The 23,030-nt window shown below is 31.4% G+C and overlaps 2 protein-coding genes across 2 annotated transcripts; both read right to left on the bottom strand.

Moving 5' to 3' along the window:
- Positions 1-9,167: 9,167 nt before the first annotated feature.
- LOC100263999 (small ubiquitin-related modifier 2-like) lies at positions 9,168-12,164 on the bottom strand. The gene is made up of 3 exons (XM_002271902.5): positions 11,966-12,164; positions 9,735-9,884; positions 9,168-9,498 (listed from the first exon to the last, which is right to left on the bottom strand). Exons 1-3 carry the CDS (start codon positions 12,074-12,076, stop codon positions 9,415-9,417), a joined length of 345 nt encoding a protein of 114 aa, XP_002271938.1. The 5' UTR covers positions 12,077-12,164; the 3' UTR covers positions 9,168-9,414.
- A 3,999-nt stretch (positions 12,165-16,163) lies between these two features.
- On the bottom strand, positions 16,164-17,321 carry LOC132254016 (uncharacterized). The gene has a single exon (XM_059737707.1). It carries the CDS (start codon positions 17,319-17,321, stop codon positions 16,164-16,166), a length of 1,158 nt encoding a protein of 385 aa, XP_059593690.1.
- Positions 17,322-23,030: the final 5,709 nt, after the last annotated feature.

Raw genomic sequence — 23,030 nt, 5'->3', positions numbered from 1 at the left:
CAAGATGAAAACTATCAACCTTTCAAACCTACCTATACTATCCTTGAGTTACAAATCCTTCTATTACATGTTCAACTGATAAATCTTAGCTCTTAGAGAGTCTATGTCAAGTTTCACTTAAGGAACTGCTATGACCATATTTTCCATTAACACACCTCTTAGGATCACCTAGAGAAACACACTGTCTCAATCCCAAGAGATATCATGGCGCCTCTATTGAGAACACCTATCGCTAGCGACTTTCATTAATAGTGACCTAATCCATAGGGTATATATGATCAGCTTACAATCTCACTTGTAGGTCAAAGTCATTCATAATTTCAACACAAACTCAATATTCTTTCAAGGTTGAGAGATAACACAATGAAGCAGCTTAGTGAAGTTATGACTACTTGATAGCCTTAAGTCATGACTCACCGTAGGTCCTATCTAATGTGTAACAATACACACTAGTCCACTCACAATGGGAAACCTATCTTAATAGCCAAGACTAGTCATTCCTCCTATTAGGAGATGGTGCACTACGACCTTTAATGGGTTGCCTAGACCCATGCACTAGCTGTGAACAAGTCATCTATTTCCAAGGTACTTGTGACTTAGATCTTTCGTGAAACTCCTAATACTTCCAATTCATGTACAATGCAAAAGATATAGGCCAAAGTGCTTATAAGATATGTTGCATGGAAATAGGATAGATAAAAGTATATTGGAACTTTATTAAACAAATAATAAAATCTAAGAATTTATTACATCATGTTATGTTTTTAAGGGTTCTATTGTAACAATCATGACAATTGATATCCTTACACTATGATTCATCGTAGGTCCGATCTAATGAACATCACATATACTAGTGCACTCACCATGGGAAACTCATCTTGATAGTCAAAACAAATCATCGCTCTAATTAGGAGGTAGTGCATTGTAGCCCTTAATGGATTGCCTATATATATTAACTGATTATAAACAACTCATCACTTTAGAAGGAACCCGTGACTTGGATCTTTTGTGTAACTCCTAATGTACTGAAGTCATGTGTAATGCAAGTGATGTAAAGCATGTATGCTCAAATAACCAATTAATGCAAATGGGATAACATAGGGAAATTAAGAAACATAAATAAAAATGAATCTCTATATGTTACATCATATCATGCCTTATAGGGCTCAATCCTAACAACCATTGGGATTCATAAGAAAATATTGTTTCCCTCAAAATCTAATTCTAAAGTTAACTCAACATTCTACTACATAGAGTCAACTAAACTCTAGTATCCTATAATATTACAACGAGATACAAGAACTTGGGTTCATGACTTACCATCCACTATATGTAAGCTCCCCATGAACCGATGCTTGTAATCTAATGGTGTGGATGTTATCAACCTCTTAAGATTACTTCTATAATCCTTGAGTTTCATATTCCCCTATCATCTGTTCAATTGAATACTCTAACTCATAAAAAGCATATGCCAAATTCTAATCAAAGAATTACTATGATCATAGATTTCTTGATCACGTGTCTTTAAGATCACCCAAAGAGACACAATATCTCAAACCCATAACATATCATGGTGTCTTTCTTATGTATACCTATTACCACTAACCTCCATCAACAATGACCCGGTCCATAAGGAATATATGACCACCTTAAGGCCTTACTCGTAGGTCAAAGCCATTGAAGATATGTTTGGTTGGTTGAATAAGATGGTGGGATAAGATATTATCCTAAGGTATTATTTCCATAAGATATCTTATCTCATTCCAATGTTCAGATGTGTAAGAAAATTATAGGCTAGATGGGAAAACATATCCCTTTCAATGTTTGAATGTGTCAAGGAATTAAAGATTGAATAGGAAAACATATCTATTCTAATGTTTAGTTACTTGATATAAGGATTGGATATGGATATAATATTTTTAAATATTTCTATTATATTCTACAATTTTTTATATTTACAATATTATCATTTTAAATATAGATGAAAAATTATACCATATTTAATAAAAAAAATATTCAAATATGAAATTTCTCATAACATGAGAGATTATATATAAATATATCAATGTTAAAAAAATAACATATCAATCAATTCTTCAATCTTAATAGTCATTCATTTATGTAATATCATTAACCTATATCAAAAGTTTAAAACAATTACATATATCAACCAAGTTATCCAACCTAAATACCATATCATTTTTTCTTAAACTTTCATCACTTGTTTCAAAGAATAAAAGTAAAAGGACATCTCATATTTCATATAAGAAAATTAAGGAGTACGGGTAGAATTGTTTCAAAAATAAAAACCAAGTAGTTATTTAAATGCTAATACAAACCAAGGATGAAAAAACCAAACATAGCTACTAGTCTAGGGAATGCTACCATGAAGTAACATATCTACAAACTCAACTTTCTCCTCATACACATAGATAAAAAAGATGTCAAGGGCCTGTTTGGTTGGTGTATTCAAAAACAGTATTTAAGAACAAATTTTTGGTGTTTTCAGAAATGAAATTGTGTTTGGGAACTGAATTCTAAAAAATCGTTTTTGTTTTCAAAAAAAGAAAAAAAAAACATGTTTGGTTGAGTTAATAAAAACAATTTTTAAGAATAAATAAAATAAAAAACTTGTTTGGAAGTTATTGTTGTTGGTTTTGTTTTTTAAAGTTGAGTATTTTCTTTAATTAACTTGATATTGTAAATATATAAATAATTTTTACATTCACACTTTATCAAAAATAAAAATGTTCCATTTTGAATTTTTTTGTATCAGTTTTAATTTTTTTAAACAAAGGATTACTTTGTAAACATGTCTAAATATGTTTGATTTCAATAATTGATAAACTATCCAGTCAAACTATCATAAATTGGTAAATATCAATGATTGGATTTTATGAAGATAAAATTTATGATATCAAATAGTAATGCATTATACTTGGAAACTCATGATCTATTTTTTCTACTTTAAATTTAATTAATAATATAAAAATTAATTAATAATGACATATTTATTATAATTTTTTGTTTAAAATATTTATAATTTTATTTAAAATTAAATTTTATTTTATATTTAATAATTATATAAAAGATAAAAAAATTCTTAAAGTAAATCAAACTAATTTATTTATAAAAACTTATTAATTTTTACTGCTTTTGGGATTTCTGTCCTGATATGGAGATTATATATATATATATATATATATATACTCACCATGTCAGGACATAAATCCCTATTCTTTTTTTAGTACTTCTCGATCTCCTTCTCCTTCTGTTATTTGTTTCTCTTCCCATCCTGTTCTCTGTTTCTCTTCCCCTCTTGTTCTCTGTTTCTCTTTCAAGATCCAAACTTTTATTCAGTAAGGTTGAACTATTTCTTTCTTCTAAGATCAAAACATTACTCACTAAGGCCAAAATCCAAATATGTGGTTGTTGTAGAGATTCCTGGTTTGGTTTCAGTTTTTGTTTTAATTTTTTTGTTCTTTTTATTTTTTGCATTCTTGGTCTTTTGTGTTATTGTTTATGTTTTGTTTGGTTTATGGGAAATCCTAGAATTTATGAAGGTTTTGCTTTGAAATGCATCTAAAAAATCAAATGGAGGATAAAATCCTAAAATATCTTAAATTTCCAAAAAATAAAATAAAATAAAATAAAATAATCAAATAATGTTGAATTTTTGTTAGACCGGTTTTTCTATTTTTTTATTTTCCCATTTTCTAATTTTTCCTCACAATGCAAAGAATTTTCCTTCGCAATGTAAAGAAGAGATGAGAACACAGAGAACACATAAGAACACTAATTGAAAGCACAAAGAACGTCTTATTTTTTTCCTTCTTAGAATAGTGGCAAAAACGTGAAAAACACCACTTTTTTGTTCTCTGAAAACTGGGCTTTAAAAAACACGGAGAACACTTGAGAACATAAAACATTCTCTTATCAAACAAGTTTTTTTATTTTTTTATTTTTGTATTTTTTTTGTTCTCAAAAATAGAAAACAATTTTTGAAAACACTAACCGAAAAGGCCCCAATATTCTCATTTTCATGCACAATCAATTTTATTGTTTTCATCTAATCCCTAATAGAAACATGATTCATTTTCATAAGCTTTGCATCTACCTTTCCTCTTTGCTTAAGCAAATAACACTCATACCCAATCTTTCTTACTAGCATAGTCATTTGTTCATCTTGTTGCTCAATCAATTTTCCTAGCATCATATTAATATCATGCAATCCTGAAGCCAAACTATCACTACTATTACTTCTTTTTCTTACACATGGGATCATTGTATTTGATGCTAAAGTATTGACGTCATCCAAACTATAGACATTTTTGTTGGCTTCATCAACATCCAACTCCTCAATGAAATTTGGTGCTATCTCAACTCTTTTTCTAGTTGCACAATCCTTTCCAAAGATTAATGAAAACTCATTGTAGTAAGGAAATGACTTGTTTCTCATTCCTTTAGCTTAAAGATTCCTTAACATGCATACCAAATTAATATTATCCATATGATGACAATAAATAAAAATTAAATATATATAAATTAACATAGATAAAGGAAAATAATTAATAAACACTTAAAATAATTACCTACGAGTGTGATTCCGATATGTTATCCTTGCATACTTCCACACACTGTTGTGATCCATTCTATCTGAACCTACTTTGGCTAAGCATGTTAACAATGAAGTTATATTGTTTTTTCCTTTTGACTTAACATGTGGGACAACTTTGATGTTGGACCTAGGACAAGAAATTTTCATTGCCTTTTCTAAAATAATTGTATAACTTAATTTAAATGTACCATTATCACATTTATATCGAGAGTTGCACAACTCTTTAAGTGCTTCAACAAGTGCAATATCTTTATCTTTCATCCACGATCAACGATCTCTAGTCTTCCATTTTTCTTTAAGTTGACAACTTGATGCACTTTCCATTCCTATTTGAGTCATATAATAAATAATATTTCAAATACTTGAAAAACAAACATATATCATCATATTATTACTTTTTCCTATTTATACAACTAGTTCCACACAACATTTATTTCTAAAAAAAAAAAATAGATATCTAAAAACAATGTCAACAAAGTATCATATGTTAATGAATAACAAAACATAATATCATGTCTTAAACAAAAGAGAAAAAAAAATCAAGTTTATTCAACTAATTAGAACTTTGATTAGGCATAATAGTCTCCTTCATATCAAAGACAAAATGATTGAAGATACACATCAACTATTTAAAAAATCAAAGTGAAAAATAATACTTAATTCCAAATAAAATACTCAACAAATTTTCTTTCATCCTAGTCTTCTACTTCCTCTCTACTCATTGAAAATTTGCATTGCCAAGTTGGCCATCCATTAAGACTATTGGTTAGATGTTTCTATGGTGGTGATGGGCTCATCATACTCCAAGTTAGGTTGCATTTCACTCTTTACTTCAACTTCTTCCTCTAATGTATCTATTGACATTTTCATTCTAATTAGGGTTATGAAGGAGGCAACATGAAATGATTATGCGACTTTATGCTTTTACTAGATAATATGATAGACTCCTCCAAATAACCCAACATTAATTAAGCAATCCAAAACATCTTTCAATGACATTTTATGTTATAGAATGCTTCATGCTAAAAAGTTCTTCTAGGGAAGTCGACATATTTCTCTCTCTCTCCATTTATTTAAAAAATACTTCTATCCTCTAAATGGAGCAAGGAACCCCTCACTATTTATATAGCTTGCATCTACAAGGTAGTAATAACCTAACAAAGAAATTTAAATGCACTATTTTAGAATACAGATCTTCATAGTATGTATAACAATATATTAATATTACCATAAGGAACTTTTAATCCATTTTGTCGATATACAACATCTCGAAGCACTCTAGAATCAATAGCCAAGACTTTCGAACCCGACAAGACATAAATTTCATGTCTTGTGAACATATTCCCAAAGCATTGGTGGTAATGTCACCTTTTCTAGTACAATATCTAGGCTTATCAGTAGAAAAAGGAGAAATAAAATAATTGTAATATACCTTGAACCACTTCTACCTTCCATTTGTGCAATTTTCTAGGATTGGTTAGGGCTTCTTAAAAAATCTATTCTCCGTAGAATTGCTAGGAACCCTAGATTTCTTCGTTCTTAGACCCTGGATTTTATAGGTGCATGCAACAAATCTACTCTAGGCTTCTCTATAAACTATTAATGGAAATAATGTCAATTAAAAACCATTTAGAATAATAAACTAGAGAAGATAATAATCACACAGAATGTTCCTAGATCAATTCCTTGTGGTAAAGAATGTGCCTAAAAAGATTAGAGATCTTGCTCATCCAAGATCTTCCACTAGATGACTTGAACCACAATCTTGGCACTTCAAAGTGTGGGCTTTGGAATGGAGGAATCCTAGTCTCTCTCTCTCTCTCTCTCTCTCTCTCTCTCTCTCTCTCTCTCTCTTTGGAGTTGGAAGATGATTTTCACACCAAAGTGATGGAAAACAATAACCCCTTGTAGACCCCTTTGTGGATAAGGTTTTTTTTTTTTTTTTTTTTTTTTTTTGTACCATCCTGGGCAGAACTGGCATCATGTTGGAATGAGTGGGGGCCAGTTTCTTCAAGTGTTGAAAGGTCGCATGGGATCACATCTATTCATGGAGGGTCGCCTACCTTTACGCTCATGATGGGATATTCTGAACAGAGGATAGAGGAGTGGGATGAGTAGAAGAGTGGGTGAAAGTTGGATTGAAAATGAGGTGAGGGGGCTGCAAAAAAACGAGGCAGTTGGGGGGAGTGAGGGTCGACTGATTTTTTTGGGGAAGGAGGAAACAGAGCAAAAAAAAAAAAACTAGTTTTTGAAGGGGTTCAAAAATGAGAAGAAAACAAATAGGAGAAAAGAGGGAGTTGGTTGGAGATGAATGAGAGAAAAATGGGCAGTAGCTTGAGGAAGAGAGCTGGAATGAAAAAATGAAGAAATAGGGGATGGATTTTTAGAGGCAAAACAGAGCACTTAAAGCCAAGCATGCTTGGCTCGAGAGGAGACATCCCAACTTGAAAACTAGTGAGGTTCTTTATCATGTTCACTGCAAATCATATTTTCACCAAATAAATAAAAAGTGAGTTGCGCCGTCAAGTGGGAACACATGTGTAGAAAATGCAGGGTCCACACCCCTAAGGAGGTATTTACAGGGTTCCCCTACTAGGGTTAAGTGCCTGACCCCACCAAGTCAAAGTGACTTGACCCCAACAAGGCTTGGGTCACTTAATTTAGCCTAAAATGAGTCTTAATTAATTAATTAACCACACGACGTCATTTGATTAATCAATTAGCCAAATCTAAAAAGCTTGTTCATTATCCCTCATGCAACCTTATACGTAATTACCAAAACACATTTATGTAAAAGAGTGAATCTAAAATCAATCTAACCCTCATAAACTATGTTATCATGGTATATGAGCTCAGAGCAGAGATCATTGGGACCCATAGGAGTATTAGCTCCCTCATAATCCAATTTTAAAGTTGATTCAACATTCCACTAAAGAAAATCAAACTATACTACAATACCCTATGTAAATAATAACTAGACAAAGATCAAGTCTATGACCTGCTATCCACTACATACATATTCCCCATGAACTAATGTCCACAATTTAATAAAGTAGTGTTATCACTTATCAAGATAACCCATCAAATTCTTGAATTACAAATCTTACTTATTATGTGAAAAATTGACATACTCTATCTCCAGGAAACATTTGTATGAAAGAAATAATAAAATCATGACTATACATTTAATGAATCTTTTATTTTGTAGTGACTAATTTAATGGTCTATTATTTTTTGGAGTGATTATATATAATTTTTTGAGTGGCAAATTATTTCTAAAAATTATTGAACTTATTAATAAATTCAAGACTCTTGCTTGATTTGAAATTCATTTCTCTAGTGCAAAAATGGGAAACATATGCTTATGTGAAAAAGAGAAATAATATAATAATTTTAAACCAATTTTTGTCCAAAAATTTATAGCATTTATTGGGTCATTATTTGAGTTTTAAATTATTTTTTAAAAAAATTACTAGACTCATTAGTGAATCCAATACATTATGTTTTGTTTAATTTGAAGTTTATTTACCCAGTAAAAAGAATTCACAAAATTATGATCTCATAAAAAATAAAATAAAATAAAACATCATTTAAAAAGAATTTAGGTTTGCAACTTTCTAAGGTTAATTTGATTGATGTTGAATTATACAACTTTCTAATGCTAGTTAAATCAGTTTTTAAGTTTCAATTTATTTTTAAAAATTAATAATTCTTTTTTTTTAAGTGTTATTTAATTTAGAATATATTTACTTAATAAAAAATTTAAAGGGATTAAAAAGAAATTCATAAAAATACGTATGGTTTCAAAAAAAATAATATTTGAAGATTTTTTGTATTGATATTGGATGATACAAAAAAAAAGAATAAAAAGAATAAAGATATCATAATCTACTTTATTTGCTTTTTGTGATTTTTTTTTTGGTTATTTATCTACATTTTTCATTTTTTAAAAAAAAATTGGTGAAAAAATCTATTGTCTGTTCTCTATTTTTTCCCTTTATTTCACTTTATTTTAAAAACCTATTTCTAGAGAACAACAATCAAAGAATACCATAAATTTTTAAAATATTTTTTTTTTAAAAAAATGTAACATTGTTTTTTTTAAAAAAAAAATATAACATTGTTTTTTTTCACATGGTTAAATAAACTTCTATTATTTAGTAAAAAGAAATCTCCACAGATGTTTTGTTTAAATGAAAATAAAACATTATTTTAAATCATGTGTGGTATTCTTGCCAGTTTATTTATTTTTATCATTCCCATTTCCATTTCCATTTGTTGCCTAATCTTAAAATGAAGATAAATAATCATTTCAAGCATTAATAGGCGCATCCAAATAAACAAATTAATATCATAAAATTCATTTCTATTTATAGGCCTATTTGGGTTTCTTTTCATAATATGGATTTAAGCTTTAAGAGCCTTGTTTAATTACATTGTTACTCTCCATTTTTCTAACACATTTACCATTATTGATACCACAAAATGTTTATATCATATCATAGAGGGTGAAGGTTTCTGAGACAAGGAAAGGCTCAGCAGTGGAGCATTGAAGAAAACACAATATTCCAAAACATAGAATTAATAGGGAATAAATCCCAGAATCTCCAAAATGAAGCAGCAAGAGACCATCAAACATTGAATCCATGGATGGACCAAAAACCTAAAACTTCAAACCATTTTCCTTTACAGAAAGTCATCAAGTCCCCGTAGACTACACCAAAATATTACAAAGTCAGGAAGCAGCTATCCTTGCCATCCTTTTCTCATATTTTATTTATATTATTATATCTACTTCAATTTGCAGTTAGACACATCCATGCAACCCCTCCAGTTTGGTGCAGCATAGCATCAATTTCATCACCATCCTCCATTTCAAGCTAATCCCATATCAAAATGGTGCCGATTTCACATCAGACACCAAAAGAAATATGTGAGATTCAAATCACTTGTTTATAAGAAAAGCTAAAACTGTGTAACAGCTAAAAAATTACTACCAATCCATGCTCTTGGCCTCCATCATCCCGCATTCCACCTATAGAAATATGCATGGAAGCCACAGGTGGGGGAGCAACATGGATGGCCAACAAATAATTCAGAAAACCAAAAGCCTTACCTCATCTGGAGTCTGCTCTCCACGGAGTCGGCGACCATCAAATAAGAATGCAATGGAGTTTAACTCCACTGACTGTCGATCACAATAAGCAGACATAAGCTTCCGTAACTGGGTGCTTCTTTTGATCCTAAAGAACACCTCGTTACCATCCTATGCAACCACAAAATAAAAATTTTACAAAAATTCACTTGTGGGGTGGGGGAATGGGAATGCTAGGAGTTGAAAAGAAAACAGGAGGAGAGTCATCCATATAAAATACCACGGGACATCCAAAAGCCTCAATATTTCAATCATACAAGGAACTTGCATTTTCAAAGAGTCAAATAAGGAAGGAGCATTGCTAGATATCGGATGTTTTCAAAGAGATGGTTATTAATCTAACACTACAAACAAAATGAGAAATCCTAAATGATTCATCCATATTCAATTTCATGTATGAATCACATTGTGAGAAGACTTCTCAAATATTGGCAAGAATGACACCACAAGGAGATTTTTTTTCAACCTGTTCTTTTAAAGGAAAACAAAAGCAAAAACAAATTCCAACAATGATAGCGATGCTTCAAAACTTTACTATGTTAATTAAGTGTTAAGTTTAATAATACAACTTCCCAAAATAAATTAAAATAAAATGAGTACAATATGATGAATGCTCCAGCCATGTGCCATACAAGGGGTAATCAAATAAAAATGGGTGCATTAGCAAGAAGAGAAATGGCTGAAATTAACAAAATAATGAGGGAAAGTATCGTAAGATTGTTATATCATGTGGAAGGAGGACGTGTGCATGCAACATTTGAGTAATGATCTGATTTCTAAATTAACTACTCCCTCAACAGTAAGTAAAAGGTATCTAGATAGAGCAGGGCCTAATCTAATCATATTTTGTAAAAATAATAGGGCCAACATGAAAAGGCTCTGATCCTCAACACATTTTTATTTGTCATAAGAATAGATCCATGGCATCCAGATAGTCAGCCACAGTGACACTGCATCCTATAATCGAAATTATAATAAAAGCAATGCACAATCAAAATCAATCTACCCAACTCATTGATCAATTCTAGCTGAAAGTGTACACGATTCAAACACATGGGCAAGGATACGGTTTTAAGGAGTGAGTCGAGGTTGATCCACCACCAAATATATACAAGATGCAGCAGAGCAAGTATATCATGCATAAAAAATTAGCATTTTCAAACTCACCATTTAAAATATAAAACTAAGCTCCCACATGAAAATTTACACATCATATTAAGTACAGTTCAAGTTCATAGGAAAAACAACTCCAATACTTAGTTTAACATGACGGTTCTTTTGTAGGGAAGTAGAGAAAGAATGCTTGGAGGGCCGCTATTTTGTGCATGGTTTGAACTTCGTGGAAGGAAAGAAAAAAGAGGTCATTCAAAGGTGTAGATCAATCGGATCAAGCAATCAAATCTGGCTTTCTCCGTGCATCTTTTAGAATTGGGCTAGAGCGTGAAGCAAGGAGAGGGAGGCTGTTTTTTTTTTTTTTGTCTTCTTTCCCTCCCTCAAAATTTTGCTGGAACCAAATACAGCCAAAGTTTGCCAAGTTGAATAGCTATGCTTTTCAAGAACAATGATTCAACCAAGTAAATATAAAGTTGCATTGTAATAACAGACATGCAAAGGATAAGCTCAGATAATACTGACATGTAATAAATAAATATCAAATAGATACAAAAGAGAAATAACATTTGGATTTAAAAAGTCAATTTTAATTTTCAGGAATTGAAATTCAATGAGAGAAGACACTATTGAGATAATATTATCATCCACACAACAATTTGCAATGCAAGCATCTCTTCAGAACACTTAAAGTAGCCAAAATTTACAACTACGAAAACAGGGATTCAGAATGCACTAACTGATTCAAGCAGAATGGACTAGGATCCAGGCTATAAACCAAAATCGGTAACCTCCTAATGAAGTAATTCTATTAAAATAACGCTTAAATTTGTTGCGAATAGCTTTAAGTCAAGCCACAAAACAGTGGAAGTTAATTAAACTCCTAATCATAACCAAAAAAGAACTTATTTCTCAAATTCCAGTGTTGATTGCCGAGAAACAGAAGGAAAAAAAAAAAGCTTTGAAAGACTGTAAACCCGCTCCAAAACTACAATTCTCCCCCCATGTTCCGTCGTTTTCTAATCAACCAAACAGAAAACTCAGAAACCTAATCAAACCATAGAAATCAGAAAGAAACATACCTGGCCCTTGACCTTCAAGTTTATGTGAGCTCCTTGGTCCATGGGCTTCTTGTCCTCCTCCTGACCGCCGGTGCCGGCGCCAGCGCCAGCAACACCGCCGGTTGCAGACATTCTCAGTAAACTCTGATTTCTCTAGGGTTTCTCTCCCGCAAGATGCCGCACACAGACCGAGTCTCCTATAAAAGCACGAGTCCAAGGCGTCATATATACGCTACTGTCCTCCTCTTTAAATTCTACTCTACTCGCGCGTACCCCAGGTATCGCATTAAATTACGTAAATACCCGGAATTTCAACACGTGTTCCTTTATTAGAGCAAGTTCAAGTTTGAGTATACGGCAGAAAGTGAGAGTGGAAGTTGGTACGGGGAGCTGTGAAAAAGGCAAAACCGGAATTAATAAAATTTTGATTCCGCAGAGAGAGTTGTACTGGCGATCAAATTGACGGAAGAAATTGATTGCGGAGGAAACGGACGGTTGACAATTTGCAAGTGTGGGAATATATGGTGTGAGTGGATTCTTGGGTCGTTATCCTTTTTGTTAGTATTATTATTTTTGTGGCGAGTACCATGTGTACTCATAGAAAAGGAAGCTTTTATGAGCATCTTGTAGATTAGGATTTTATTGGATTCGTCCATATCCATTCCTGCGACCTTTGCGGCACTGATGGCTTTTGTTATTTTTTAAAATAGTAGCATTAAAAAAAAATAGAAAAATACATTCGTTTTTTATTTAAATTCTAACTTTATGTGAAGCTAAATAAATTTAAATTGATTTATTTGAGTAAAAATTAAAGGTAAATAGATCTTTTTTAAACATGCATTATTTATAAAATATGGATAAAAAAAAACCTCAAAAAAGTCATTTTTATGGAGAATATATTTTAGAAAAAATAATTTTTATTTCATGTCGTACCTCACATTACTTGAAAATGCCCTTATTTATATATATGAGTTGTCACCTATACCAATCCAACTCACGTGAAAATGGTACATTATTCAACGAATAAATGTGCTTTAAACTTAAAATAATGTTACTTTAATACCAAAACACATGTAAAGACATTTTTTGGTAATGTGAGGTAGACATTATTCCAATGCATGAAATGAAAATTAATTTTTTTTAATTCTCTTTCCATCCATATTTTATAAATAGTGTATATTTACATAATTTCAATGCATGAAAATCGAATCAATAATTGAATTGAAAAAGTTATCAATTCACAATTCAATGATCTCAATGATCTAATTGGTAGTTAAATTATGGTTGAACCAGTGACATTATAAATATATTATTTAAATTATAAAAAATTATATATATATACATATATTGTTATAATTGAAGTAATGAATGTCACCACATTAATTATAATAAATGTTAATTAAATATTATTTATGACTTCCATTAATATTCATTAATAGGAATATTAATGAAAGCCATTTGGAAAGCCTATAAAAAGACTTCTCATCCCCTGTAATATGCGTCCACTAAGCAAGAAATAAACTTCTTACTTTCTCTCATTTTTTCTATCTTTTATTCTCTCAACTTTCTCAATTCCCTTTTGTGATTTCTTTTTTCCTATTATATATTAGGGATAACCGATTAAAATGGACAAATATCCCTCAATATTGCAGAACTAACCCCTTACTTATTTAAGTCTCAAAAATGACCCAATTCGGACAAAAATACCCCCTCAGCTATCTTTTCAGCCCATTTTCCCTCCAACTCCAATTTTCCCTTGTGTTGTGTCTCTTCCTTACCCTGCAAACCCATTTGTTCCATCTGTTAACCTGCGAGAAACAAATCACGAAGGATTTTTCCATTTATTGCAAGAGAACAAAAAGGCAACACAACACAAAGTAAAAACATAAAGTAAGTTTCACTATTTCATTCTTTGATTTTAGTTTTTCAAACTGTACATATGAATCTTCATCCATGAAATGAGAAAAAACCCTAAGTGTCTTATTTTGGTTCTTTTTTTTTTTTCAATCAAACCCTATTTTTCATCTTTCTGATATTGTGTGTTGATTCAGTTCATGAAAATGGAGGAAGAAAAAAATTCGGTGATGAAAAATACGAAACAGAAGAGGTATACAATTTTGGGAAAAAAGAGAAGTGAAAGAAAGCCAAGTTTTGAAACCTCATCATCGTCATCAAAAAAATGAGAAGAAATCAACTGATTCAGTAAGCATTAATTTTCTACTTGAAATTTTGATTTTAAATTTTATCATTTTTAATCGATTATCCTTTTTTTTATGAATTTATTTTTCATGAATTGATAATGTAATTGTTGAAAATTTTCTTAGTGAGGTTATAGTCCAAGGTTTAAAGCAATATTTGAATGATTAGAAAAAACTAAACTTAACTACTATCAAGTTTACCATCAAAAGGTTTTGAAATTTTGTGTAATGAAGTTATTTGTTATGAATTTATAACGTATTTGAATATAATTTTTATGAAATTATTTTATCCAAATATTTAGAATTTTGATTTAAATATATATGTTAAGAAAAAATTGAACTTAACTGCTATCAAGTTCATTGTCAACAGGTTGCAATTTCAAAATGGGTATTAGGAGTTGTCCACCTTCATCGAAGGATTATATATGTATATGACTTATTGATGGGCATCAATAATAATGCAAGATTGCAAGTTTCCATTAAACCATTAGCCAAATTATTGCCGCATATATTGAATGCAATAGCATATTATGGGTTTCATGGTGACACAAAAGTTAACTACCAGGAGTGGGAAATTGAACGACTGTAAGATATTCCTCAACAGGAAAATGAGTAAGTGATCTTAAATTTACTTTCATAACTTATACACTTAATCCTTAATAATATCCCTAACATTGATTATCTGTGTACCATGTAGTGGTGATTGTGGCATGTTTGTTATCAAATATGTTGAATACTTAATGCACAACCATCCATTGAAGTCATTAACAAGTGCTCGAATGGACTGGTTTCGGGAAAAGATTGCAGCAGAGTTATTTTATATGAAATACTTGCCTATGTAATGAATTCATGTTGATATTTCACATTTTGATAATGTGGTTGGATGGTTTGTTATATGTAATTGGATAGCTTCATATATGTAGTTAGACATTTTGATAAATGTAGTTGGACAGGTTGATATATCTACTTGGATATTTTGATGAATGTTGTTCGATAGTTATGTATACAATTGGCCTTTTAAACTAAACTTGAATGTTGTCAAGTTGTTATGTGTACAAACTTGAAGGTAGTTAAGTCCACATTCTTAATAGAACACCTGAACTTAACTACTATCAAGTTAACTGTGAACAAACTTGACAGATATTAAGTCGAAATCTATTCCAGAATAACATATTTAATCTGGACTTAACAGGTATCAAGTTGATCTTCTATAGACTCATAGGAAGTTGTGTCTACAGTTGCCATTTTAACTTGAACTTAACTATTGTCAAGTTATTTTATGAACAAACTTGAAGGTAGTTAAGTCCACAGTCTTCAGACAAAACCTGAACTTAACTATTGTCAAGTTGTTTTATGAACAAACTTGAAAGTAGTTAAGTTCACAGTCTTTAGACAAAACCTGAACTTAACTATTGTCAAGTTGTTTTATGTACAAACTTGAAGGTAGTTAAGTTCACGGTCTTTAAACAAAACCTGAACTTAACTATTGTAAAGTTGTTTTATGTATAAACTTGAAGGTAGTTAAGTCTACAATCTTTAGACAAAACCTGAACTTAACTATTGTCAAGTTGTTTTATGTACCAACTTGAAGGCAGTTAAGTCAACAGTCTTTAGAAAAAACCTGAACTTAACCATTGTCAAGTTGTTTTATGTACAAACTTGAAGGTAGTTAAATCTATAATCTTCAGACAAAACCTAAACTTAACTATTGTCAAGTTCCTTATCAATAAGCGTGAGAACAGTTGAGTCCATAGTTTGAGAATAAAAATGTAATTTTCATTCATACTTTATACATAACTCATCATAACATATATGTATAAAAGTAACAAATATCTCCATTTCTATGGGTATGCAAAAAAAGGGGATCATTATTACAATATTCATCTATGTGCTTATCCTATCACCTTATACAAAAAAAGTAACTTACATTTCCGTTCACATGGGTACCAAAAAAACAAAAAAGCTCACTATTACAATTTTCATTCCATGTAAGTTCATAGAGTGCCAAAGCTATCATGATATCAAGGGATTGGTCGTTTGCATGTTTTCCGATTATGCCCATATTGACCATATCGACTACAACGAGATGTGTGCTTGCCCTCTCCACCAGAAGAAATTCTTACTTTCCTTGGTCTTCCTGTTGGACGTCTCGTTTTAGGTGGTAACACAACTTTGTCACGAATATGATTAGGTACTACCCAATCTATTTCATTTCCAGTTGGATAAATACACTTTGAATATGAAGATAACAATGCTTTAGTAGTAAAATACTTGGAGCACAAAGTGTAACATGAAATGTTGTAAAATCTACAAGCAGCAATAACATGTGCACATGGAATATGATCAAGATCAAATTGTCGACATGTGCATGAACGAGTGTCTAAATTCACTTGAGCACTAATGTCAGCATAGTTAACATTACACTCCTTGGAGTTGATAGGTTCCACTAGATATGTTGCTGACATATTATACCTCGAATGAAGTTCTCCATCAGCCCACATGGTAAGTTCAGTTGACATTGACATTGCTTGTTGTTGACGAGTCACAAACCATTTTTGAAGTAAGTTTCTCAATTCTTCAACCAATTGCAAAACTGGAAGATCTCTAGCATTTTTCAACACAGCATTAAGGCTTTCAACGATCCCTGTCGTCATGATATTATATCTTTTTCTGGTAGAATATGAATGTGCCCATCGATCAACACCTATATCCATCAAATATCTTGCTGCTCTTGGGTCAATCATCTCTAGTTGCCCAAATATAAAATTAAACTCTGAAACATGATAAGCATGGGCAGCATCATGGAACAACTTATGAATTGTAGGATTCTTGAACTTTGTCTTCAAATTTTGTCCAACGTGATAAGTACAGACACCATGCCTCGCATGGGGAAATACTTTATGTACTGCTTTTTCAATGCTACCATGTCGATCTGATATCACAAACAAATCATCAATGTGTCCAAGTGCATCATGCAGTTTTTGTAAAAACCACTCCCATGAGGCATCATTTTCTGAATCACCAATCCCAAAGGCTAAAGGGCATATCTGATTGTTGCCATCTTTACACGCTGCAATAAATAAAGTCCCTAAGTACTTTGCTTTCAAAAACGTCCCATCAACTACAATCACAGGCCTTATTGATGTGTGAAACCCAACAAGAGATGCACCAATCGACATAAAAAAGTATTTGAATTGATTATCACAATCAGTAACTATATCAGTAATGGTACCAAGATTTTTTTGCTCTAAAACATAGCAATAGGATGATAAAGTGTTATAAGACTCCTCAAGTGATCCCCTAATAGAACCTAGAGCAAGTTCTTTGGCTCTCCACGCCTTATCATAACTGATTTGAACACCATACTGCTTTCGAATGTTTGCTACAATGTCTTTTGGTCAAAATTCACAACCAACCCCTTGATATGTTTCTTTTATACTCTCACCAATCAACCAACTACTTGCATGTCGATTGTCACGAGACATCATACCTAACCGACAAGTGTGTGTTGAATAGAATTTCATTATTTGAAACATATTGGAAATCCCCAACTTGGTAGCACGAACTCGCCACTTGCATTCTTTATCAAAACATTCAACAAGTAATAACTTAGTAGTGGATTTAGTTGTTTTGAACTCAAACTTCCTTTTCAGAGCCATCATATACAACTTCCTTTATAATTCTTTCTTATTTGAGTATATTTGGTGCTCTTCTAGATGGTCATCACTAATTCCACTAACTATAGGTTGTTGCATCATGTTTTGTCTTTCATTTGCTACATCTTCGATTATAGTGGGATTGTCATGTATGAAACCATCATTTGTATCAATCATGGTCAAGATTTCAGCATTCTGAGTTGAACTAGTTTTGAATGAGCCAATTTGGGTCACTTGCTTATCACTAGTAGGGTTAGTATTCATCCTATAATCCTCCTCGTTAATTGCAATCTCATTCATGTTCCAATCATGAACTTTATACCCTTCAAGTGACTCATTTTGAAATCTTGGTCCATTTTCACCATCAACAGTAAGAGTTTCAACTGAATCACAATGAATGTGTCTACTTTTTTGCATCAACATTGAGTCTCCATTCAATTCTTTATCAATCTCAGAAGGCATATGACATTCAAAATAAAAATTGCAAATTGATTTCTGATTGTGATTATCAATTCTCTTTTCAACTATGATGCACAATGGAATAGACAACTTACCATTTGTACAATTTAAACCAATAAAGAATTTCACATCCCCATTATCAGTTAGTTGTATAAGACTTGTGGGTATGTTGGCATTGAATACATACTTCATTGAAAGAAAACAATTTGTTGGATCTAGCTTCAGAATATGATGGACAACCCCTATTAACTCTTTATATGATATAGTTTTCGGGATCTCAATGCCTTTACCTTTACTTCCTTCGAAATAGAAAACATTTCCATCTCATACCCATTCTCCTTCATATAAAAGCATTATTCCTACTTCATCAACCACTAAAATAACAAAATAATTCAATTAGTGGCATCAACAAACTATATTAGAATATTTTTTAGTTACATCATAGCATTAGCACCAATAAGTAGGTATTAATTTTAAAAAACTCATTCATTATTAAATACATATTATTTCATTACACATATTTATTTTTTTAATAAACAACAAATAAATAACATTATTAATCATCTTTACTACCTCAAATAATACCAATAATGCTAAAGAAATACAATGTATATAGTTATTAAATAAATTCAAACATTGTAACTCTAAACTATTTTAAACAATAAAAATATATTTATTTACTAAAAGATTGGTTATGTTATAATTCATTTAATGTCAAGGGTAATTTGCAAATGATTCAACTCAAATTGAGTATAATTAAATAAAATAACAATAATATAATGTTACCATAAAATAACTATATACAATCTTAACTTACGTCAAGTTTAACTTAACACACGTCAAGTTCAACTTAATATCCGTAAGGTTTTGATATATAACTAAAAAAGATAACTTTATATATTATATCAAAACCCTATTCACACATATTTACATCTATATAAAGAACAAATATGCAAACAATACCAAAACCATCATAAAATTCCACAAGTTTTATTACTTACCATCATTTGATTTTTTCATATAGACAATGTTTCTCCACACTACACTTTTTAAGCTGATGGTTTCCTTCTTTTAATCCCTTTTTTCATGGCTGTAAATGATATTAAAAAAATTATAACAATTTCAAACTTATTTAAATATTTACTACATCTCATTAAATGTTTGAAAATATTCAATAAATAAAACATGAAAGAAAAAAATATGGAAAAATAAAAATAAGCGTACACTGTTTATCCAACCACAACTTAAAGCGCTTTAAGTTGAAGAAATCCGAAAAGAAACTGTGTGAGACTTGAAGAAATGCACTGAAAAGAGAAAAACGGAATAACAGGAGAAAATGAAAAAAAGGAGAAAGTGGAAGAAATAATAAAAAAGACGTGAATGGAGGGAAATAAAATTAGAATGGGAGGGAAAAAAGAGTTGATGTAGCTGAGGGGTATTTTTGTCCAGATCGGGTCATTTTGGAGGCTATTAAAAGTGGGGGGTTAGTTTTACAATATTGAGGGTTTTTTGTCCCTTTTGATCAGTTTTCCCTATATATTATTATCAAAATAATATACAATTTATCTCTACTATTTTATTTGTGTTTTATTTATCCTTATTTTCAACACGAATTGCTCTAAAGGTAATTCTTGTATCTTAAATTTGAAATTGTTTATATAGAATAAAATTTTACATATTTATATTTTGTTGATTTTGCTTTGTTATATATTGTTAAAAGTTATAAGCAAATTATTTGATTTTGTTTATAATCAAAAGTTATATCAATGCTATCAATTTATTATAACTGATTCTAATAATATTGTTTTGTCATATATATGAAATTATTTGACAATGTCGAATCTCATAAAACTTGAATTTGTGGCACTTGATATTTCGGGAAATAACTATCTATCTTGGATCCTTGATGTTGAAATACATCTTGATGTAATGAATCTTGGAACTACAATCAAAGAAGGAAATCAAGCATCCTTGCAAGATCGCGTAAAAGCATTGATTTTCCTTCGCCATCACCTCCATGAAGGTTTAAAAAATGAGTATCTTACGGTAAAGAACTCTTTTACTCTATGAAGTAATTTGAAGGAAAGATATGATCACCAGAAAATTGTGATTCTCCTAAAAGCTCAATATGATTGGATGCACCTGAGGTTGCAGGATTTTAAAACTATTAGTGAATATAACTCCGCACTTTTCAAAATCAGCTCTCAATTAAAGCTGTGTGGAGAAAAAAAATCACAAAATAAGACATGTTAGAGAAAACTTTTACCACATTTCATGCCTTGAATGTGCTCATGCAACAACAATATCGAGAGCGTAGATTTACAAAATATTATAAATTCATATCATGTCTTCTTGTTGCTAAACAAAGTAATGAGCTTTTGATGAGAAATCACCAGTCTCATCCAACTAGATCTGAACCATTCCTTGAAGTGAATGTAATATCGTCCCAAACTCGTGGACGTGAACGAGGACGAGGACGTGGTCGTAGTCGTGGAATAAATCTTCGATACCATGGTTCTTATAATAATAATTCATCAAATTCTCAAAAAATGAAAGTCTCATTGCACCACCAGAAGTGGAATAATACTGAGGCAAAACAAGAAAATGGGAAGTGTTTATAAGATAAACCTCCTAAGAATCATGAGAATAATTGTTATAAATGTGGTATGAAAGGGCATTGGTCGCGTACATGTCGTACGCCCAAACATTTGGCCGACCTTTACCAAGCATCAATAAAAGCAAAAGGAAAAGAGATAGAGATAAACTTTATCGATAGTAATGGATTGGACCTAACCTACTATGACATCGATTTCTTTGGAGGTTCTAGTGAAAAAACAGACCATTTAATAAATGATGACAAGATTAATATTGATTAATGTTACTTTATATATATCAAATAATATAGTATTATATCTTATATTTACATTTGATTTTCTTTTGTTATTTGCATTATGTCTTGTTTTTTTAATATTAGTTATATCTAAAATCCATGTGTTATTTGGTCTTAAGAAGAATGAGGATGATGTATGTCTCGTAGACTGTGCAACCACACACACAATTCTTCGAGATAAAGGATATTTCCTCGAATTGACATTAATAAAAGTTAATGTAAGTACCATATCTGGTACTACAAACTTAGTTGAAGGCTCTGGAAAAGCAAACATAACGCTTCAAAATGGAACTAGATTCCATATAAATGACGCTTTATATTCTAGCAAATCCAGAAGAAATTTGCTCAATTTTAAAGATATTCGTAGAAATAGATATCATATTGAAACTATGAATAAAGATAATGTAGAATATATTTACAGTACTTCCATTATATCTGGCCAAAAGCTTATAATGGAAAAACTCCCGACTTTCTCCTCTGGCTTATATCATACAACTATAAAGTCTATTGAATCATATGTTGTCGTAAACCAGAAGTTCAACGACCCAAAAGTTTGTCATTTGGCATGAGCTAAGTCACCCAAGGTCTTCAGTGATGCGTCAAATAATTGAACACTCACATAGGCATCCACTAAATAACCAGGAGATTATTTTGCCTAATGAATACTCATGTGCTGCCTGCTCACAAGGTAAATTAATAGTCAGACCATCTTTTACTAAATTCATATCTAAGTCACCAGTCTTTTTAGAAATAATACATGGGGACATATGTGGGCCTATCCATCCACCATGTGGACCATTCCGTTATTTTGTGATCTTAATAGATGTTTCTACTAGGTGGTCATATGTTTGTCTCCTTTCTACACGTAACGTTGCCTTTGCTACACTCCTTGCACAAATAATAAGATTACGAGCACAATTTTCAGATTATTCAATTAAAACAATATGTCTTGATAATGCTGGCGAATTTACTTCTCAAACATTCATTGACTATTGCAGTCAATAGGGATAAATATTGGGCATCTTGTTGCTCATACTCATACCTAAAATGGTTTAGCAAAATCCTTCATCAAACGTCTCCAATTAATAGCTCGACCATTACTAATGAAAACCAAATTACCTACTTCTGCTTGGGGACAGGCTATTATGCATGCTACAACTTTAGTCTGTATTCGGCCTACAACTTACCATGAATACTCTCATTCACAACTTGTGCTTGGAAAACAACCAAATATCTCTCACTTACGAATTTTTGGTTGTACAGTATATGTACCAATTACACCTACACAACGCACTAAAATGGGTTCCCAACAAAGACTTGAGATTTATGTAGGTTTTGATTCTCCATCTATCATAAGATATCTTGAACCTTTGACAGGTGATGTTTTTACAACCTGCTTTGTAGATTGTCATTTTAATGAGAGTGTTTTTTTGTCATTAGGGAGAGAAAAATCGATTCCTGAGGAACGACAAGAAATTACTTGGAACGCATCTATTATGTCCCATCTTGATCCTCGTACAAATCAATGTGAATTAGAAGTTCAAATGATCATTCATTTGCAAAATCTTACAAATTAACTTACCAGATGCATTCATTGATACAAAGAAAGTGACAGTCACATATCCCGGTTGCAAATACTCTAGCACGGATTGTTGTCCCTATAGGACAATTAACAAATGAATCTAAGATACGCCTAAAGTGTGGTATACCTATCGGCTTAAAGGATGTAACTCCCCAGAAGAGGAGAACACAAGAAAAACTTGGCATTTTAGAAGAGGCCATTAAAATGACTGATCAGTTTAAAATTGATAAATCTATAGCCCCAGAGAGACACAAATAATGCAGAAAGCTCCTGAAGAGACACATTTTGAACAAGAAGCCCC

This window comes from Vitis vinifera, chromosome 7, assembly GCF_030704535.1.
Source record: "Vitis vinifera cultivar Pinot Noir 40024 chromosome 7, ASM3070453v1".
NCBI lineage: Eukaryota > Viridiplantae > Streptophyta > Magnoliopsida > Vitales > Vitaceae > Vitis > Vitis vinifera.
This window is presented reverse-complemented; position numbering and strand designations above follow the sequence as displayed.

Bases quoted from the DNA above. Each gene is read 5' to 3' on its own strand.
- LOC100263999 (XM_002271902.5), bottom strand. From the start codon at position 12,076: ATGTCTGCAACCGGCGGTGTTGCTGGCGCTGGCGCCGGCACCGGCGGT. The intron at 9,885-11,965 runs GTATGTTTCTTT...GTGGTTGCATAG, and splicing joins ACTTGAAGGTCAAGGGCCAG to GATGGTAACGAGGTGTTCTT. The intron at 9,499-9,734 runs GTAAGGCTTTTG...ATATGGGATTAG, and splicing joins GAGAGCAGACTCCAGATGAG to CTTGAAATGGAGGATGGTGA.
- LOC132254016 (XM_059737707.1), bottom strand. From the start codon at position 17,321: ATGTCGATTGGTGCATCTCTTGTTGGGTTTCACACATCAATAAGGCCT.